Source organism: Dendrobates tinctorius, unplaced genomic scaffold, assembly GCF_039654945.1.
Source record: "Dendrobates tinctorius isolate UK_male_01 unplaced genomic scaffold, ASM3965494v1 ptg000178l, whole genome shotgun sequence".
Classification (NCBI taxonomy): Eukaryota; Metazoa; Chordata; class Amphibia; order Anura; family Dendrobatidae; genus Dendrobates; species Dendrobates tinctorius.
In genome coordinates, this window is record NW_027361845.1 from 4,370,349 (window position 1) to 4,389,805 (window position 19,457).

Here is a 19,457-nt window from a genome sequence, read left to right on the forward strand (position 1 = left end):
AGAGCTTCAGAATTCGCTGTCCGATAGCGGATGGAGGTGCCATGGTAATGCTTGGGCTGAGAGGTTAGTCAGTGCCGGGGGGGACACAGTAGCGATAAAGGGACTTTATTGAGGGCCACTTTACTAACTTACTCAGTGAGTAAGGCTTAAGAATCCCTATCAGCGTAGATGTTTTTGGTAAAGTTTCATGTGGGTAGGAACGCAGAGGTTGATGTTAAGGGATTTGGTAGTTTTGGAGGATTCCATAAAGATTTGCATAATAAAATCTAAGACAGATATATTCGGCAGAGGTACATGATTGTTGGTACAAACTGAAGTAGACCAAAAGATCCTCGAAAGCTAGATATCATGCTGCGATCCAAAGAAATTCTGGAACAAATGAGAAATAAAGTAATTAAGATCAATTAGTCTGGAAAATATTATAAAGCCCTTTCTAAAGCTTTGGGACTCCAGAGAACCATAGTGCAAGCCATTATCCACAAATGGCGAAAACATGGAACAGTGGTGAACCTTCCCAGGAGTGGCCAGCTGACCAAAATTACCCCAAGAGCTCAGCAACGACTCATCCAAGAGGTCACAAAAGACCCAACAACAAAATCAAAAGAACTTCACGCCTCACTTGCCTCAGTTAAGGTCAGACTCCACCATAAGAAAAAGACTGGGCAAAAATGGCCTTCATGGCAGAGTTCCAGGACAAAAACCACTGCTGAGCAATAAGAACATAAAGGCTCGTCTTGGTTTTGCCAGAAAATTTCTTCATGATTCCCAAGACATTTGGGAGACTCTTCTGTGGACTGACCAGACAAAAGTTGAACTTTCTGGAAGGTTTATGTCCCATTACATCTGGAGTAGAATCATGATCCAGGTTGGGGTTTGCTTCTTGCTTTTCTTTCCCCGGCCTGGTCATGGAGGGGTTAACTTTTCCTGCCTCTCTTTGGTGGCTATGTATTGGTGCTGTTTTTGGCAGCCTTTGTCAGTGATAGTTCTGGTGCTTGGCTTGAGCAGCTGATCCGTATACTCTAGTGATCCTTCTGCCTCTGCCTTCTCATGTATGTGTCTGACCCATTCCCTATCCCTCACTTTGTTTACGCTTGGTGATTTCCCTACAGTGTATGACTGGTTTCTCTGTCTCTAGTACTATTTTCCCCTACTGGCTCTTGACCCACTGGCTTGTACCTCGACTCCTCTTTCTGTCTCATGTTTTGGATACTGCGCTCCTGTCTGGCTCTGACTTTTGGCTCGTCCCTGACATTGTGCTTTGATGTTACCTCTGGTACTTTGTCTTCCTGTTTGTTGCTGACTTCTGCCTTTCTGACTACTCTGCCACCTCCTGGTGGCGGCCTGCACTTCTGCACCGAGGTGCTATGCAGTAAGTGTAACCCTTTTTTCCTCATAACAGTGCTCCCTGGTTGCATTACAGTAGCACTGCATTTCACAAAAGGAACATCATACCAACAGTAAAATATGGTGGTAGTAGTGTTGGGCTGGGGCTGTTTTGCTGCTTCAGGACCTGGAAGGTTTGCTGTTGTAAATGGAACCATGAATTCTGCTGTATACCAAAAAATCTTGGAGGAGAATGTCCAGCCATCTGTTTGTGACCTCAAGCTGAAACACACTTGAGTTATGCAGCAGGACAAATGATCCAAAACACACCAGCAAGTCCATCTCTGAATGGCTTAAGAAAAACAAATTTAAGACTTTGGAGTGGCCTACTCAAAGTCCTGACCTTAATCTGATTGAGATGCTGTGGCATGACCTTAAAAAGGTGGTTCATGCTCAGAAACCTTCCAATATGGCAGAATGACAACATTGACAACAATGCTCCTCCAGAGCATTGTTAAAAACTCATTGCCAGTTATCGCAAATACTTTGATTGCAGTTGTTGCTGCTAAGGGTGACCAACCAGTTATTATTCGGTTTAGGGGGAAATCACTTTTTCACACAGGGCCCTGTTGGTTTGGATTTATTTTTCCCTTAATAATAAAGACCTTCATTTAACAACTGCATTTTGTGTTTACTAGTGTTATCTTTGTCGAATATTTACATTTTTTTGAGTGATCTGAAACATTTAAGTGGGATAAACATGCAAAAGAATAGGAAATTGGGAAGGGGCCATCCCTTGTTGTGGTAACGTGTTCTTTCCTGTTGATGATGGTGGATTTGATGGTGCTCCGAGGGAGGGTGATTGGGATTTTTTTATAGCCAAACCCTGATTTCTACTTCTCAGCAACATTATCCCTGACTAGTTTGGAGATCTCCTTGGTCTTCATGATGTTTTTTGGAGATCTCCTTGGTCTTCATGATGTTGTTTAGAGATCTCCTTGGTCTTCATGGTGGTGTTTGGAGATCTCCTTGGTCTTCATGATGGTGTTTGGTTAGTGGTACCTCTTGTTAATGGTGCTGCAGCCTCTGGCCTTTCAGAAAAGGTAAAGTGTATATACTGACAGACATGTGACACTTAGATTGCACACAGGGAACATCCTCTCACTAAGCATGTGACTTCTGAACGTAATTGTTTCCACCAGAAATTTTTAGAGGCTTCTTTGCAAAAGGAATAAATACATACTTACATGCCAATTTTTAGCTATTGGATCCCATAAATTTAATTTATGCCTATATTTTTCTCATTTCACCAACTTAGAGTATTTAGTGCTGATGCATCACAACTAGTGATGAGCGAACGTGCTTGCATAATGTGCTATCCGGTAATGGTATTCAGGAGAGACATTTAGGGAGGGGAACCTTCTGATTGTGCAACAGGTCATCTTCTAATGTGGGCAGACAGTCCAGGGTGCATTGGAGGACCTCTACGATGACTAACCATATTTTCGGTTTTGGAGAGATATCCAAGTATATGAGGTGGTTCTGCTATCTCCCACTTGATACGCTTACTAGACTCTCTCCCTGCTCAGTTGGTCAAGTAGCGTTCCTGAGAGACCATCGCAGCCGACAGACTTATTGTTTTCTTAAACCCCTCATAACGCTTTCTGCTATTTTGCGATGGCAGACTTTAAGGAACAACGCATCAAATTCTGTTTCCTGTTAAATCACTAGAGGGAGAACCATCTGAGGGTGTGCCAGGAATTGAAAGAACAGGTACAAACTGAACTGATTTTTCTCGAAAGTCACCACTGGGGATGAATCTTGGTGCTACGACTATGATCCTGAAACTAAACAGCCGTCCAGCCAGTGGAAGAGGCTTCATCACCAAGACCAAAGAAAAGCACGCCAAGTGAAATCAAACTTCAAGTCCATGATGGTTTGTTTTTTTGGGATACCCCTTTGTACATATAAGCTAATTACATTATAGGTGAAAAAAAATATATAAAATAAGTAAAATAAATAATAAAAACCATGAAAAAATTTGGATTACTTTTTTTTAAATAAATAAACTGTATTAAATATAAGGACATAAATTAATTTACACTCATTTGTTATCACCAGAAAAATAAAAAGTTATTTTTTTTCATCAATGTGGACATATGTGGGACAACATGAGGTCCACCTCGCTCTTGACGACTGGGAGACCCGGGTGGATGTCGTCGGGAAGATAGTGGCAGGATGTCATGTCCCAGACATCCAGGATTATCACCCTCATTCCTTTGAAGATCGCCCTTAATAAAATGTCCAGCTGAAGAGACAACCAATCACTGCCGTATATTGACTTATAACCGGTATTGGCCGATTTGATGATCACCGTCGTCTCCGGGCTTCGGAAAAGCAGAGATGAGATCGCCTGCTGGACTTTCTCCAGACGTTCTAGATAAACCCTCACAGGGAAGGTGGTAAAGTGAGCCCATAGAGTGAGCACGATCACAGTGTGGGGTCCTCCACCGATCCCAGCCAAGTCAGCCGCTTCATAGTGTAGGTCAGATATCATGGTCTTGCTGGCCCTCAAGGGCAGTCCATGAGCTCGCCATCGCATGACCAGACCAGCGCTGGTTTCTACAGCTATCAGAGGTCCTGACTGGTAGTTGACATGCAGGTCTATCCTTTTGAGGCCTAAAGAGAAAATAAAACATTTTTGAGCTTTGTGGGTTTCGTTTACTCTCTTTTTCTCCTTTTTGTTGAGGTAAAAACAAATCAGATGATCTATGTGCATTGCCGGTTAACCACTCCCAAAACATTCACATTCCTGACCAAGCAGTGTGTCGGGATTTTTGTACATGCCATTAAAAGTACTGTTAAAAATATTCTTCTTTGAATATTCAAATCATTTTAATATCTTTTTTCAAGATACTCGGGGTGTAAATATTTATTTTGGCTGATTTCTGGTGATAAAATATGCGTTTATTTTCAACATTTTTTTAATTACCACGTAGGACCATTAAAATACATTTTAAAACACACAGTTTTGCTTTTGACGATGCAGTTCAGTAACAGCAAATTGGATTGGCAGTGTCTTTTTAAAATTATTTTCTTCCAGATTTTTATTTTTTTTATTTATATCACACTTTGTGCCCTCCCAAAAGACCATAAAAAATTGGGGGGGGGGGCATTTCAACATTTAATTTTTTTTTATTTGATTTCCTCTCTAACAGGGGCTGGTGTATTAGCTCCAGTTACAGGGAAATAAGGCCTCCTGCCTGGATAGCAGAACTGAATAGGTCTCCTAGGACCCAGTAGCTCTTGCTCTCTTCCTGCCACAAGCGATCTCATGATCACTGGGATCTGAGGTGGAAGCACTGTCAGCGCTTCCTAATCTGTATACACCTTTTGACAATTGAAAACTTAAGGTCAAACTAACATTTTAGTGGAAAAAATAGTAATTTTCCATTGACTCACCTCAATGTACAATTCTGTGAATCGCTTGAGGGTTAAAAATACTCGCTACACAACTAAATGAATTCCTCAAGATGTGTAGTTTTTAAAATAGGGGCACTTATGGGGATTTCTGCTGTTTTGGCATTACAGTGGCATTTGCAATCTGTTCCAGCCAAAGTTGCGCTCCAGAATTCAGTAGGCGCTCCTTTTCTTCCGAGCCTAAACAGTAGTTTTCCACCACAATTAGGGTATCAGCGTATTCAGAACAAATCGCACAAAAAAATGAATAGTCCATTTTCTCCTGTTATCCTTGCGAAAATGACAAATTTGGGGCTAAAGCAACATTTTTGTTGGAAAAATGTATTTTTTCAATTTCACGGCTCAGTGGTATAAAATTTTGTAAGGCACCTGTGAATTCAAGGTAGGCACCACACCTGTAGATAAGTTCCTTTAGGGGTGTAATTTCCAAAATGGGGTAAATTGTGGGGGCTTCCACTGTTTAGTCACATAAGTGGTTCTGCAAATGCGATGTGGCATCCACTTTTAATTCCAGACATTTTGGCGTTTGAAAAGTCAAATTGTGGTTGTTCCCTTCCGAGACCTGCCATGCATCCAAACAGTAGTTTTCAGCCACATACTGTATAGGGTACCGTACCAGCATACTCAGGAGAAATTGCACAACAAATTTGGGGGTCTATTTTCTCCTGTTACCATTGTGAAAATTAAAAAAATGGGGGCTAAAAGAACATTTTTATGCAAAAAATTTAAATTCGGCTCTACGTTATAAATTTCTGTGAAGCACCTTGGAGTTCAAGGTGCTCACCACACATCTACATACGTTCCATGAGTGGTCTAGTTTTCAAAATTTGGTCACTTGTGGTGGGTTTCCACTGTTTAGGTACATAAGGGGCTCTCCAAACGTGACATGGCATCCGTTCTAGAATTTCAGCCATTTTAGCGTTCAAAAAGTCAAACGGTGCTGCTTCCTTTCCAAGTCTTGCCATATGCCAAAATGGTAGTTTTCCCCCATATATTGGGTATTTGCATACTCAGGAAAAACTGCACAACAAATCGTAGGGTCCATTTTTTCCTGATACCCTCATGAAAATAAAAAATTTGGGACTAAATTAAAAGTTTTATGGAAAAAAGTAAAATGTTTATTTTTTCCTTCAACATTGCTTCAGTTCCTGTGAAGTACCCGAAGGGTTAATATATTTCTTGAATGTGGTTTTGAGCACCTTGAGGGGTGCAGTTTTTAGAATGGTGTCACTTTGGGGTATTTTCTATCATATAGGCTCCTCAAAGTCAATTCAGATGTGATGTGGTCCCTAAAAAAATGGTTTTGTAAATTTTGTTGGAAAAATTAGAAATTGCCAATTAACTTTTCACCCTTCTAAGGCTGGTTTCACACTTGCGTTTTTTTTCGCGGTATTTTAGCGCTAAATAGCGCATGCGTTTTTTTTTCCTATACTTTGCATGGGATGCGCTTATGTGCGCATACACATGCGTTTGTACGCGTTTTACCGCGCATGCGTTTTTTTGCGGTATGCGCTCGGGCGAACCTGTTGCATTTTTTGGTGCGTCCGACTTGCCTCAAAAAAACGCATGCGCGCGCAATGCGTTTTTTTACAGCAAGACACCCATTATAGTCTATGGGTGCGCATATGTGCGCATTGGCATGCTTATGTATGCGTTTTTTTGCACATGCGTTTTTTTTTGTTAACCATGGAATTTAGGGGTTTGGGTTAGAGTTAGGGTTAGTTAAGGGGGTTTAGGGTTAGGGTCAGGGTCAGGGTTAGGTTTAGGGTCAGGGTTAGTTAGGGTTTAGGGTTTGGGTTAGGGTTAAGTATGGTTTGGTTAAGGGTTAGGGTCAGGGTTAGGTTTAGGGTCAGGGTTAGGGTCAGTTAGGGTTTAGGGTTTGGGTTAGGGTTAAGTATGGTTTGGTTAAGGGTTAGGGTCAGGGTTAGGGTTAGGGTCAGGGTTAGGTTTAGGGTCAGGGTTAGGGTCAGGGTCAGGGTTAGTTAGGGTTTAGGGTTTGGGTTAGGGTTAAGTATGGTTTGGTTAAGGGTTAGGGTCAGGGTTAGGGTTAGGGTCAGGTTTAGGGTCAGGGTTAGTTAGGGTTAAGTATGGTTTGGTTAAGGGTTAGGGTCAGGGTTAGGGTTAGGGTCAGGGTTAGGATTAGGGTTAGGGTTAAGTATGGTTTGGTTAAGGGTTAGGGTCAGGGTCAGGGTTAGGGTTAGTTAGGGTTTGGGTTAGGGTTAAGTATGGTTTGGTTAAGGGTTAGGGTCAGGGTCAGGGTTAGGGTCAGGGTTAGGGTTAGTAAAGTCATGGTTTGGGTTAGTGTGAGGGGCCACCTAATGTTGGAAAAAACGCAAACGCGGTAAAAACGCACTAAAAACGCATACAAACGCATAAAAACGCTGCGTTTTTTCATGCATGCTCATAAAAATGCTTGAAAAAAACGCAGCAGTTGTATGCGTTTTTTCAATGCTTTTTTTGCGGGAAAACGCGCTGCAAAAAAAAGCAAGTGTGAAACCAGCCTAACTTCCTAACCCCAAAACGTTTCAAAAATTATGCTTATTTATTTATTTATTTAGACTTGTAGACATGTGGGAAATGTTATTTACTAAGCATTTTGTCTGACTTAACTTATGTTTGAGGGCATAAAGGGGAAAAGTTTGAAAATTGCGAAATGTTCAAAATTTTTGACAAATTTCTGCTAGTTTTATAAATAAACGCAAGTCGTATTGAACAAATTTTACTACTATCATGAAGTACAATATGTCACGAAAAAACAGTCTCAGAATTACTAGGATCCATTGAAGCGTTCCGCAATTATTACCACATAAAGGCACACTGGTCACTGGTCAAAATTGAAAAAACTGGCCTGGTCAGGAAGGTGAAAACAGGCTTCAGGGTGAGGAGGTTAAAATTACATTATATCAAAATACAGTCCAGTTTTCCAGCAGCTTTATCTGGGCTTGACACAAGGAAATTTCCTGTGTAGTGGTGTCTAAAGGGGTCTGGCTAACTGGCTATAGATTGCAAAGGACTGAATTTACTCGGACTGCCCCGACTTTTTGGATATGGCAACTAAAGCAACATTTTGTTTTTGCAATATTTTTAAGTAGAAAAAAGCTTTAAAATAAAGCTTTTGTTTGTTTTTAAATAAGCAAAAATATACAGAATGGGGACACCTCTATTCTTGATAACCAGCCATGATAAAGCTGATGGCTGAGGGTTGTAACCCGCAGCTGTCAGTTTTGCCATGCTGGTTATCAAAAATAGAAACACCCTAAGTCTTTTTTTTTAATTTGTTTATAGTGCAGGCGTAAGCTGCTGAATACTCCCATCAGTTGCGTCTGCTGTTGCTGCTATTAGCGGCAGCAGGCGTAGGCTGATGAGAGTAGTACTCATATCAACCCATGCCTCTGTGACTGGAGGTAAACTTTTTACCGCCGGTGACAGCTACTGGCACTCTGATCAGCGGTAATAATCTTATCGTCAATCAGAGCTGCCGGTGTTTCTTACGCTGTCATGCAGATGAGAGTAGAGGATTTGAGTTCGGGAACAGTGGTTGATTGTGAAGTTAACAGTCTATTGGTCACTATACTATGGATTTATCTAGAAATTACTCAATATCATCTTCATGATGTATGTTCCTCTCATGCTACTAGTCCAATATCCTCTTTTGTAGATTCATTTCAGACCAGATTTGCTTCCATTGTAGTAGTGTCAATGTACTCCATGAGTGGAAACCCCTTAGCTCTAGAATTTAGTAGACACTATGGCTATTACATTCCTGAGCCATGTTGCATTCTCAATAAAAACAATGGGACTGTAATAAAAAGTGGTGAATGTAAGACAGCAAGATTCATACAAATGTATCTGTGTCTAGTACTGAAGCTCAGCCCTGCTAAAACCCATTCATTTGAATAAGTCTAACTGCAATAACAGGTATGGTCACAAGGATATCAGGCTACTGGGTAGAGAGATTATGGTACTCAGCTAAGGGTTGCAACTTACTGCAAATTTGTTTTCCTCATTGGTGGAGGTCATGGAAGTAAGAGCACTAGCGATTACGTATTAAAGTCCAAGCTTTAAGAAGATCAAAGTGATGTTAAATCATAACAAATATATAGTTCTTACTAGGTATGAACTTCTCCAGGTACTCAAACCACTGCCGCAGGGTTGAGTCCCCAAACATATGGATGTCTTTTCCCTTAAGACAGTTAAGGGCATCTGAAGGATGGGGAAAATGATGTCCCTGGCACACTAAGGATGTCCAATTGTCTTCATTATAAAATCCAGATGGTTGGGAGATATTTAGTCCAGATTTACAGGTGGGAAGCTTGGAGAGGAGATCTGCAAGACAATGGAATAATCAAGGCTATGAGATGAGATAAAGTCTGCTCATGGAAATATGGTGTAACCGTGGCCCACCTTGGGCTTTCTGACATTATGGACCCTAGGAAACATGATTTTTTTCTTCTGAGTTGGGATAATTAAATACTATGATCACGTACTGAATTTGAAGTCGATTCAAGAACAAGCAAAACCTTTGGCTGATGCACATGGATATTTTCTTGGCACAGCTCGCAGTATGAATTTTTCCTTTGAAGTTACTACATTTTCCCAAGGCAGGGTAAACAAAATGAGAATTGCCAAGCCATGAGTCAAACTGGCCCAAATCCATCCCAGAGCATTTCATCCATGAATTCTAGTAAAGGTTGGACATCTTTTATTTTTGAGTAGCTGACAGATGGAAAACCATGAACTTTTGCTCTGTGCCACCACATGAAAAGATTCAACAATAGCTACTTCTTTATTGATACATAAAAATAAAATAAAATAGGATTGCAAAAATATGTAAAAATAAAGATAGTAAATAAAAACCAAAAAGGAACATGGATTCAAATGACCAGTTAGATTATTTGGAACAACATCAGCAGCACAAGCACATCTGTCCCTTTCACATCTGGGCCGGCTGAAGTGGACTAGGCCATGGATTCTCTTTGATACGGTATTGCATGATGGACACCGCCCATCACCATCAAGACACCCAACTATGGAATGCTTTACCCAGCAGCTACAACTGCCAGTCTAATATATCTAACTGGTGTAAATGTAATTCTCATTACCTATATCTTACAATTTGAGTGGATGGTTTCTATTCAATGGTATTCTGCTAGAACTGTGGGTGCTACATCTACCTTTCACTAATTATACGAGCCATAGTCCAAAGCCTTGCCATCCGTGAGAGGAAAAATTAGCGCCACTATTAGATCTGTATAGAATTTGATAGACATGCTAGCAGAATCATAAAGACAAAGATCTGCCTCCATTTCTTCTACAGAGATAAAAACATCCTCCGCTTCCTCTAGATAGACAAAGAAACATCTCCACTGCCTGAAGAGAAACAAGGAAAAACCTACACTTCCTGTGGAGTGACAAAAATCCACCTCAACTTCTTCTAGTGAGACAAAGAAACACCTCTACTTTCTGTAAAGAAACAAAGATACAGCTCCACTTCCTGTAGAAAGACTACTTCCTGTATAAAGACACACCTCCACTTCATTAATGAAGACAAAGGCTCGACCTCACTTTCTCTAAAGAGACAAAGACCCATCCATCTTCCTTTAGGGAAAAAGAGAAACACCTTCACATGTAGAGAGATACAGATGCCGCCACTTCCTGTAGAGACAAAAACTCTCACACCTCAACTTCCTTTACAGAGACTAGTATACACCTTCACTTCCTTTAGAGATGCAAAGACACACCTTCACTTCCTGTATAGATAAGTATACACCTCTACTTCCTGTAGAGAGACAAGGACATGCCTCCACTTCCTGTATAGACAAGTACACACCTCCACTTCCTGTAGAGAAAAGTACACATCTCTACTTCCTGTAGAGAGACAAGGACACGCCTCCACTTCCTGTATAGACAAGTACACACCTCCACTTCCTGTAGAGATGAGTATACACCTCTACTTCCTGTAGAGAGACAAGGACATGCCTCCACTTCATGTATAGACAAGTACACACCTCCACTTCCTGTAGAGATAAGTACACATCTCTACTTCCTGTAGAGAGACAAGGACACGCCTCCACTTCCTGTATAGACAAGTACACACCTCCACTTCCTGTAGAGATGAGTATACACCTCTACTTCCTGTAGAAAGACAAGGACATGCCTCCACTTCCTGTATAGACAAGTACACACCTCCACTTCCTGTAGAGAAAAGTACACATCTCTACTTCCTGTAGAGAGACAAGGACACACCTCCACTTCCTGTATAGACAAGTACACACCTCCACTTCCTGTAGAGATGAGTATACACCTCTACTTCCTGTAGAGAGACAAGGACATGCCTCCACTTCATGTATAGACAAGTACACACCTCCACTTCCTGTAGAGATAAGTACACATCTCTACTTCCTGTAGAGAGACAAGGACACGCCTCCACTTCCTGTATAGACAAGTACACACCTCCACTTCCTGTAGAGATGAGTATACACCTCTACTTCCTGTAGAAAGACAAGGACACGCCTCCACTTCCTGTATAGACAAGTACACACCTCCACTTCCTGCAGAGATAAGTACACATCTCTACTTCCTGTAGAGACAAGGACACGCCTCCACTTCCTGTATAGACAAGTACACACCTCCACTTCCTGTAGAGATGAGTATACACCTCTACTTCCTGTAGAGAGACAAGGACACGCCTCCACTTCCTGTACAGACAAGTACACACCTTCACTTCCTGTAGAGATAAGTACCCATCTCTACTTCCTGTAGAGAGACAAGGACACGCCTCCACTTCCTGTATAGACAAGTACACACCTCCACTTCCTGTAGAGATGAGTATACACCTCTACTTCCTGTAGAGAGACAAGGACACGCCTCCACTTCCTTTATAGACAAGTACACACCTCCACTTCCTGTAGAGATAAGTACACATCTCTACTTCCTGTAGAGATGTAAAGACACACCTCTACTTCCTATATAGACACACACCACACCACCGCTTTCTGTAGAGAGACAAGTACACACCACCACTTTCTGTAGAGATGCAAAGATAAGCCTTCATCCACCACTACTTCTTCTAAAGATATACAGTATAGACCCCACTTCTTGTAGAGACAAAGACAACATTCCAATTCATCTACAGAGACCGTCCCCCATTTCTTCTAGAGAGATAAATACTCACCATATTTCCTCTAGATTTCTACATGCCACATTTCCCCTAGAGATATTAAAATCTGCTAAACTTCCTGTAGAGAGATGAAGACCCACTTACACTTCCTGTAATCCATCTTGTGGCCTCTGCGGCTAGAGGGGGACTAGACATCAGATCGGCAGTGGACAGCAAGTTAGACAGAGTTGAGACACCTAGCGCTTGGCAATTTGAAGCAATTTTTCAGGCTAAATAGTGTGTTTATGATAAATAAAGGGCTTTTCAATTTTGTTTTTCATTGTATTGGCCTCTAGATGAACCCATGTTACCATGTTAGAGAAAAGATGTCCATAAATACAGCAGGCACATAACTATACATAATACCAAAAAATTCTACTTAAGAAAATTCCAAAACTTAATTATTATTAAATATATGATTTTTATGAAATCAAAAAGACACCAACATGATTCCAAATTAAAACAATAAAAAAATTCCTACAGAGGAAGCAGATCAACATGCACAGTAGATAATATATAAGGTTTCAATCCACAAAAAAAGGGGATTTTCAAAAGCAGAGAAAAAATATACAATATTCACGTTTTTATTTGCTCACTAATTTGGGCTAGACTCAATAACAGAATCCATCCTTCATGGCCTAGTTATTTCATGTTGAAAATGCATTATGCACTTTACGCTTTTTTATATTAATCATGACAAATCTGGCCGTAAAATAACGAATGGATTTCTGGTAGTATGATAAAAAGCAGTGGGATAATTGATTATATGAAATAATGCACTGCATGGTATATTAAATAGAAAATTGTATATTTTTTCTCTGCTTTTGAAATCCCCTTTTTTTGTGGATTGAAACCTTATATATTATCTACTGTGCATGTTGATCTGCTTCCTCTGTAGGAATTTTTTATTGTTTTAATTTGGAATCATGTTGGTGTCTTTTTGACTTCATAAAAATCATATGTTTAATAATAATTTAGTTTTGGAATTTTCTTAAGTAGAAATTTTTGGTATTAGGTTTAGGATGTCTACTTAAAATTTAATGTAAAAATTTAGGGTTAATATCTAGCAAATCTCCTTTGTTTGGAATAAACATAACTATACATTACTTTTTCATACTGTATATCAACTCTTAGGTTTTGGCCTCTGGGAGTACACTGGTCATGGCATGCTTAGTCTGCTGCCAATAATTTATCTCCTTTTTCAGGTCACATCTCTTCCAAACTGCTTCCATAGATCTTCTATTTGTCTTATTTGCGTATTTGAAGCAAGAAAGGAAGCACACTGTAGTGCCAAACCATGCAAACATGAAAAATGAATAATGAATTGCATTACTGCATTAGAAGTAAGAAAAATTGAGAAAGTTTAGCGCATAAAATGGCCAAGTGATGTGTACCTGGAAGCCACGGTAAGGCATTTCTCGTTTTCCAGGTACCTATTCTATGCCAATCCTCACTAAGACTGTAGTCTCCATCTGAATGGAGCCTATGAAAAATCATCTGTTAGGACTGGTCTATATCTCTGTGGAGGGGAAATGGCCCTGGTTTGATTAAATACACCTGCAGCTAACAGGTGGAGTGCTCAGTCAGAAGGTAAAGGAATACAAATTTCAAAAACTGACCGCCACATCCAAGCATAAGCATAGTGTGAACAGGTGCTTAACCTAGTGTGCTTCCTTTTTTGCTTGAATGTATATGAGTTGGTGACTCTAGGTTAAGCACCTGTTCACACGATGCTTATGCTTGGATGTGACGGTCAGTTTTTGAAATTTATTTGCGTATTTGGACACTGGAACTCCATCATCACATTGAGCATAATGCACAAGAAACTTTCCAAGAGATATCAGGTATGCAAGTTCAGGTCTACCATATGAATGGCTGCAATAAGGAGCATGAGAGAAGTACTGATCAGACGAGCTGGAGGAAGTATTAGGTGGACAGGCCGGATCAATATACTAATATCTGATCCGGCCATATCTCACCGCCATTGTAACCCTGGACAGAACTAAATCCTATCCAATCTTTAATTGAGTGGATGCAATACTCTGTGGGCTAAGAAGTCTGGACTGATTCATTGAAACACGAAAGGAAAGGATGTATGTACCTTATTAACTGGCATGAAGAAGAAATCTTGGATATGTTAAGGAAATTATTAAAATAATTTAACCTTATTTATGTAAAACATAATGTAAACTTATCGTGGCCTACAACCTTACCAGAGAAGCGCTCATCAGGCTTGATGATAATTGGAGGAACTGTACCAGATATAGTCTTGTCAGTGACGGAGCTGAAGGATGAAAATCATAAATTATAATTATTTTAATTGAGTTTAATATTACTTCTGGAGACTGTCTGAGCCACCACCCAACCAAGACTAAGACTTACAACTCTACATACCGAGTCACCAATCAGCAGTACAGGGCAGCTGTATTGTATGGATCAATACTTTCTACATGATCAATACTTTCTATGGGCCATATCATAACGTAGAGCCACCACGGGAGGTAGACCAGTCCATCTCTGGCACCATGCCCGAGTCGAGAGCATGAGATGGTAAAATAAGCTTAATGACATTAACATAAATCACATGTGACATTGAGTACACTGATATGTTCATGTTGACATCTCTCCATGAAATTATTCTAAAGATGTCCTACATTGTTGATCCAGAGGAAGGCAAGACCCCAATGATGTATTTAATAATTGTCTCAAATTATTGGAAACATGGCCTTCCTGATATCAAATATGGAAATTGGATTAAGTCTTGTACACTGTCCCACAACAGCCCCCATATGAGCTCACCAAGGGGAGGTATGTGGGCATAACCTTGATCTAATAAGAAGCAGAATTTGGGTTTTTGTAGTTGTCAGTCTTGGAAAGTACAGCTTGCTCCCCCTGCTAAGCTCTGAGCCATTTCGGTGACATTAGGTTTGGTACTTATCTTTCATTATTCCTTTTTATTCTATATAAATGCATATACCATTTTTTTGTTTCCATTTTGTGACATCTTTGTATATTTTTATAAACACTGCCTAGCACCCATGTTAACTTTTTAAAATTTGATAGCTCTTGTCCTCTTGTTCTATAAACCGCACCTCTGAAGCCGTATCCTACCTGTAATGGGTGTACAATTGGTCTGTATAAACAATTGGTGGTGACATCTTGTACGTTATTTTGTTTTTTTTTGGAGTTATTGGGGCAGTGACCATATCAGGGTATATATACAATGACAAGCAAAAGGGAAGCAATGTTTTGAACTTTTGACTTTCAGGCTCCATACCTCACCATCCACTACAGCTTCTACCATGAGACCACCATTATTTTATAGACAATCATCTTAGCTACCTCATATATAAATTTAGCTTACAACTATTTAGCATATGATTAGTTATGCAGATTCTTGTCATGTCACTGCATTGTTATTGTTTTGCTCCTGTTGGTAGAATAATCTTTTTCTTCCTGTATCCTACAAAATACAAAATGGTCTCACATTCCCTAATAGCTGAGTGTGTTGTTAGGTTGATTCTCAAGTGAAAGGTCACTGGTTCGGATCAAGGAGCAGCCATGAAGATTTCCAAAGAAAAGAGACACAGCATGGTCTAGCTCATTGATAGCGGTCTCTTGGCCAAGAAAATTGCTAAACTGCATCACGTGAGCGCCATGACAGCTAGAAGAATATGAAATAAAGTCCATCCATCCATTTAGAAGCCAAGAGATGGACGTCCAGGCAAAATATTAGAGTTGACAAGTCGGGTTATGACAAGGTCTATCAGTTCTGGTGTCACAAACACAGCAGTGGAGGCGGCTCATATGCTCCATAATAGTGAGATAACAGACGTCCATGACAGCACCGTGCAACACACATTATACAAGTCTGGAATGGTGGCCTGAAATAAGGTGAAGAAGTCTCAACTACAATGTCGTCATAAAAAAGTCAACTCGAGTTTGCAATTAAGTATGAAAAATGGACAGTAGAAAATTGGAAGTAGGTGATTTGGAGCGATTAGATGAAAATCAATAGACTGGGCTCTGATCGGTGCAAATGGGTCTGGAAGAAACAAGGGAAAAAAGGGCTAATGGATCGAGAAATTGAAGGAACTGTCAAGTTCCTTGGAGGAAACCTGATGATATGGGGTTGTTTCACAGCCAAAGGCATTGGATACTTGACCAGGATCAATGGTGGCCTCAATACTGAGCTATATATGAGTATCCTACAAGATGAGTTACTTTGTACACTCAAGTACAATGGGTATGAAAAGGATGACATAGTGTTCCAGCAGGACAACAACACAAAGCATACATCGAGATTGGTGAAGAAATGATTCAGTGACAATGAAGTAGAGGTGCTAGATTGGCATCCACAGTCTCCAGATCTCAACCCAATCCAACACTGGTGGGTCGAGTTGAAGAAACAGCTGTATACATACCCAACTGAGGCGACCAGTCTACACCAACTATGGGGATGTGTAGAAGAGACCTGAGATCAGATTTTGATCACAAAAACTTGAATCTGATCAAGAGCAAAAGGATTCAGGCAGTGCTGAAAGCTAAAAGGAGGATTTACAAAACAATAAAAATTTAGAATTTTAGGGGCAAAACAGTAACAATGCAGTGACATGACAAGAATCTGCACAACTAATCAAATGCTAAATAGTTACAAGTCAAATTTATGTATGAGATAGTCAAGATGGTTGTCTATTGGTAGTCTCAGGTTCGAAGCAGTAGTGGATGGTGAGATATGGAGCCTGAAAGACAAAAGTTGAGAACATTCTTACCCTTTTCCTCAGTGGGTATTCTATACATTGGAGTCAGAGGTGTATATGTGGCGCCCCTGCGGTCTCAGTCTCCACAGGGTACTGCAGTTCATTCAGGGGTGTAGTGCTCTGCTCTTAGGTAAGGAAAGGGCATTGCCAGGACTCAAACACTTACATCCAACTCCTCACCTCTCAGGGCCCAGGAGGGACTAGGTAGAGGGTGTAGGTGGAGGAAGTTAGAAGGGGAGGTGTCAAAGTGCGGTAAGCAGAGAGCTGTGAGACTAGAGGGACAGTCTAGAAGGGGGGCTGAAGCTGAGTGCAGCTTGTCTCCAGACTACAGAAAGAGAAGTGAAGGACGAAAAACAGAGAGAGACTCTAGAGGAGGAGAGGAAGAAGAGGTCTCAGGGGCACGGATAGTGAGAGATCCATCCATGAGGCCCGTATCCACCGGCATGGTCGGTGGAGGGAATAGGTCGAAGTTAGGGTACCAGCCCCAAAACTAGTAGAGAAACTAAGGACTCAGCTAGAAAACTGGAGGCGGTAGGCATTGCAGGTGCTACAGCCACATCCATACAGATTCACTGAAAAGGCAGACATATAGGATCCAGGGGTCTGACCAAGGTCGCCCGGCAAGATCTGAGTCTGCTGCCTCGGGACAATGTGTGTGAAGATGCATGGCAGGAGAAGTGGCAGCCAGCGTAGTGAGATGGCCAGGAAAAGGACATCTAAGAGAGCCCTGGTAACGTCCCCTCCAGCTACCTGAGAGCTGTCTGGACCACTGTCCCTGAGGACACAGCACCCCGGCTGGGGATTGTACCATCTGAACTGTGAGTAAAACTTGTGAAGACTGCACATTGCTGTGTCCTCCAATTTATTACTGCATCACTTGCCCTGCACTACAACCACCATCATCACCATCCCTTACACCATAAACTGCCCTGGGGAATAGCTCTGCTTGCAGAGAGCTGAACCAACTGTGCTGCATTAATATCTGCCCCAGCAGACTGAATCTGCAGCACCAGCTAACACCTCACTTGCCGAGTACCACAGGTGGCATCAAGAATCTTTTATAAACTTTATTCTCCTTTTATCGTCATTTTCATTGGATGCCCAGGGCCACAGACTGGGTCACTGCTGCCGTGACACATACCCTTTAAGAACTAACCGGCCCGGTACCGAGTATCCCCTCGGCCCAGGCGGGCACTCCATATATACCATACGCTCTCTGTGAGTTCCACAATAACCAACCTAGTAGTGGAAGCAGTTGCGACTCGTCTGTCAACTGTATAATTGTCCTGACGATTGGAGGCAGTGGAGTTGCCTCCCCTGACAAACTGGCAACAGTGGTGGGATCTGCGTGATCTCCCTGGTGCTATCCGTAACCATAATGTAATCCACTTTTTCCATTATAGTCCACCTCTAAACCTATTCATGACACCTAAATCACGTACTATATACTGATTTGGTGTGTGTTATTGTTCGCCTTGGCAACAGCTGCCTGACGCTGAGTACTTTATATTGTCTAACAAGTCTGTGTAGTTGTGATGTCCATAGATATTTACACTGTAGACTTTATTGGTCTTTTCTATCTACTTCAATAAAGTTGTGATTAAACTTTTGGAGAAAGTAGGTGTAGGATCGTGTGCCGAGTGGGGGGGTCATCCCTTCCGGTTGCGAAAAGACTGGAGTCAGAAGCAGATGGAAGTTCAATCAGGTCCTCTTTATTGGTTGTCTTCTCTGACATCCACAGCAATACGACAGCTCCTGCACACTGGCCTGGGCACCTTTAACCTCCTCCTTCTCCTTCCTGATGCGACGGCCCTCTAGGTTCTTTCACTGCGTCTGTCTAAGTCACCGGCCACAGCGCTTCCCCTGGTCGAGCCCATTCGTCCGTTGCGACACTTACTACCGCTTCGGTGTCCAGCTGTCCGGTACCCCAGGCGTCCTCTGTCTGCAGCTGTCCTGTCAGGGCCACCACCCCCCACTGTCTGACTGTAACCCTGGGACTCTCCCTCCTTTTATTTCCTTTCTTTGGAATTCCCCTTCTCAGTCCCAGTAACTCCGCCCACCATGACTTTGCATTTCCTAGCTTGAGCTGCTGTTAGGCCCTTTTCTCATCATCCTGTTTCTCCCTCTAGTGGTCAAACTCGGTACTCCACTGTCTCTTAGCTAATTCTATCTGCTTTCCCCACATATGCCTACAAGTCATAATCATTTTACATTTGCCTTTCTTCCATCAGACAGGTCCACATATCAGTCCATCCCCCTACATAGGCATCACTCACCCACTAAGTAAAGAGTCCTCCAGAGCATTTGTCACTTTTCGGTATCCACCCATCGAGTGAAAGATTAGTGAATGGCACGGCATGTTCTGAGGTCTCTCACAATGCCACTTGTCACCGCTCACAGGATCAATATATGTGCAGACATCTTTTCCAGCAACCTGCAGATTGCACTCTGCCACTGCGCTGCTGCCATTATAGCGGAAATATCCATTAAAATAGACCTAAAAGTAAAAAATGTGAGGAAAAACCATTACCGGCAGAATGGAATTGTGCAAATTCGAGACATTAAAGGGGTCATACAGGATTAGTGTTACTTAAGTGTCCCAGCTCCTGCGCTGGGCTTTGCTTCCTTCTCTTTTGGCTGGCTCCCTCTGTACTTGATTCCACGCTGGGCTGCTAAGGTAACCAAATATGCACCACTCATGTCACCAGGCATGATGCTTTTTTAACTCCATGGAT

General features: G+C 41.5%; 1 protein-coding gene and 1 long non-coding RNA gene across 3 annotated transcripts in view; one reads left to right on the forward strand and one right to left on the reverse strand.

Moving 5' to 3' along the window:
* LOC141054357 (uncharacterized) overlaps nt 1-19,457 on the forward strand; it is a 279,515-nt gene that overhangs the window by 225,888 nt on the left and 34,170 nt on the right. The window lies entirely within an intron of this gene.
* The window catches only part of LOC141054354 (NXPE family member 3-like), a 106,088-nt gene continuing 90,000 nt past the window's right edge, over nt 3,370-19,457 (reverse strand). For both annotated transcript variants that reach the window (XM_073551673.1, XM_073551674.1), the window contains 4 exons: nt 18,999-19,219; nt 14,176-14,246; nt 8,914-9,129; nt 3,370-4,002 (listed from right to left, as the gene is read on the reverse strand). In XM_073551673.1, coding sequence (XP_073407774.1) covers nt 3,470-4,002; nt 8,914-9,129; nt 14,176-14,246; nt 18,999-19,219 — 1,041 coding nt within the window. In that variant the 3' untranslated portion in view covers nt 3,370-3,469. The remainder of the gene's footprint in view (nt 4,003-8,913; nt 9,130-14,175; nt 14,247-18,998; nt 19,220-19,457) is intronic.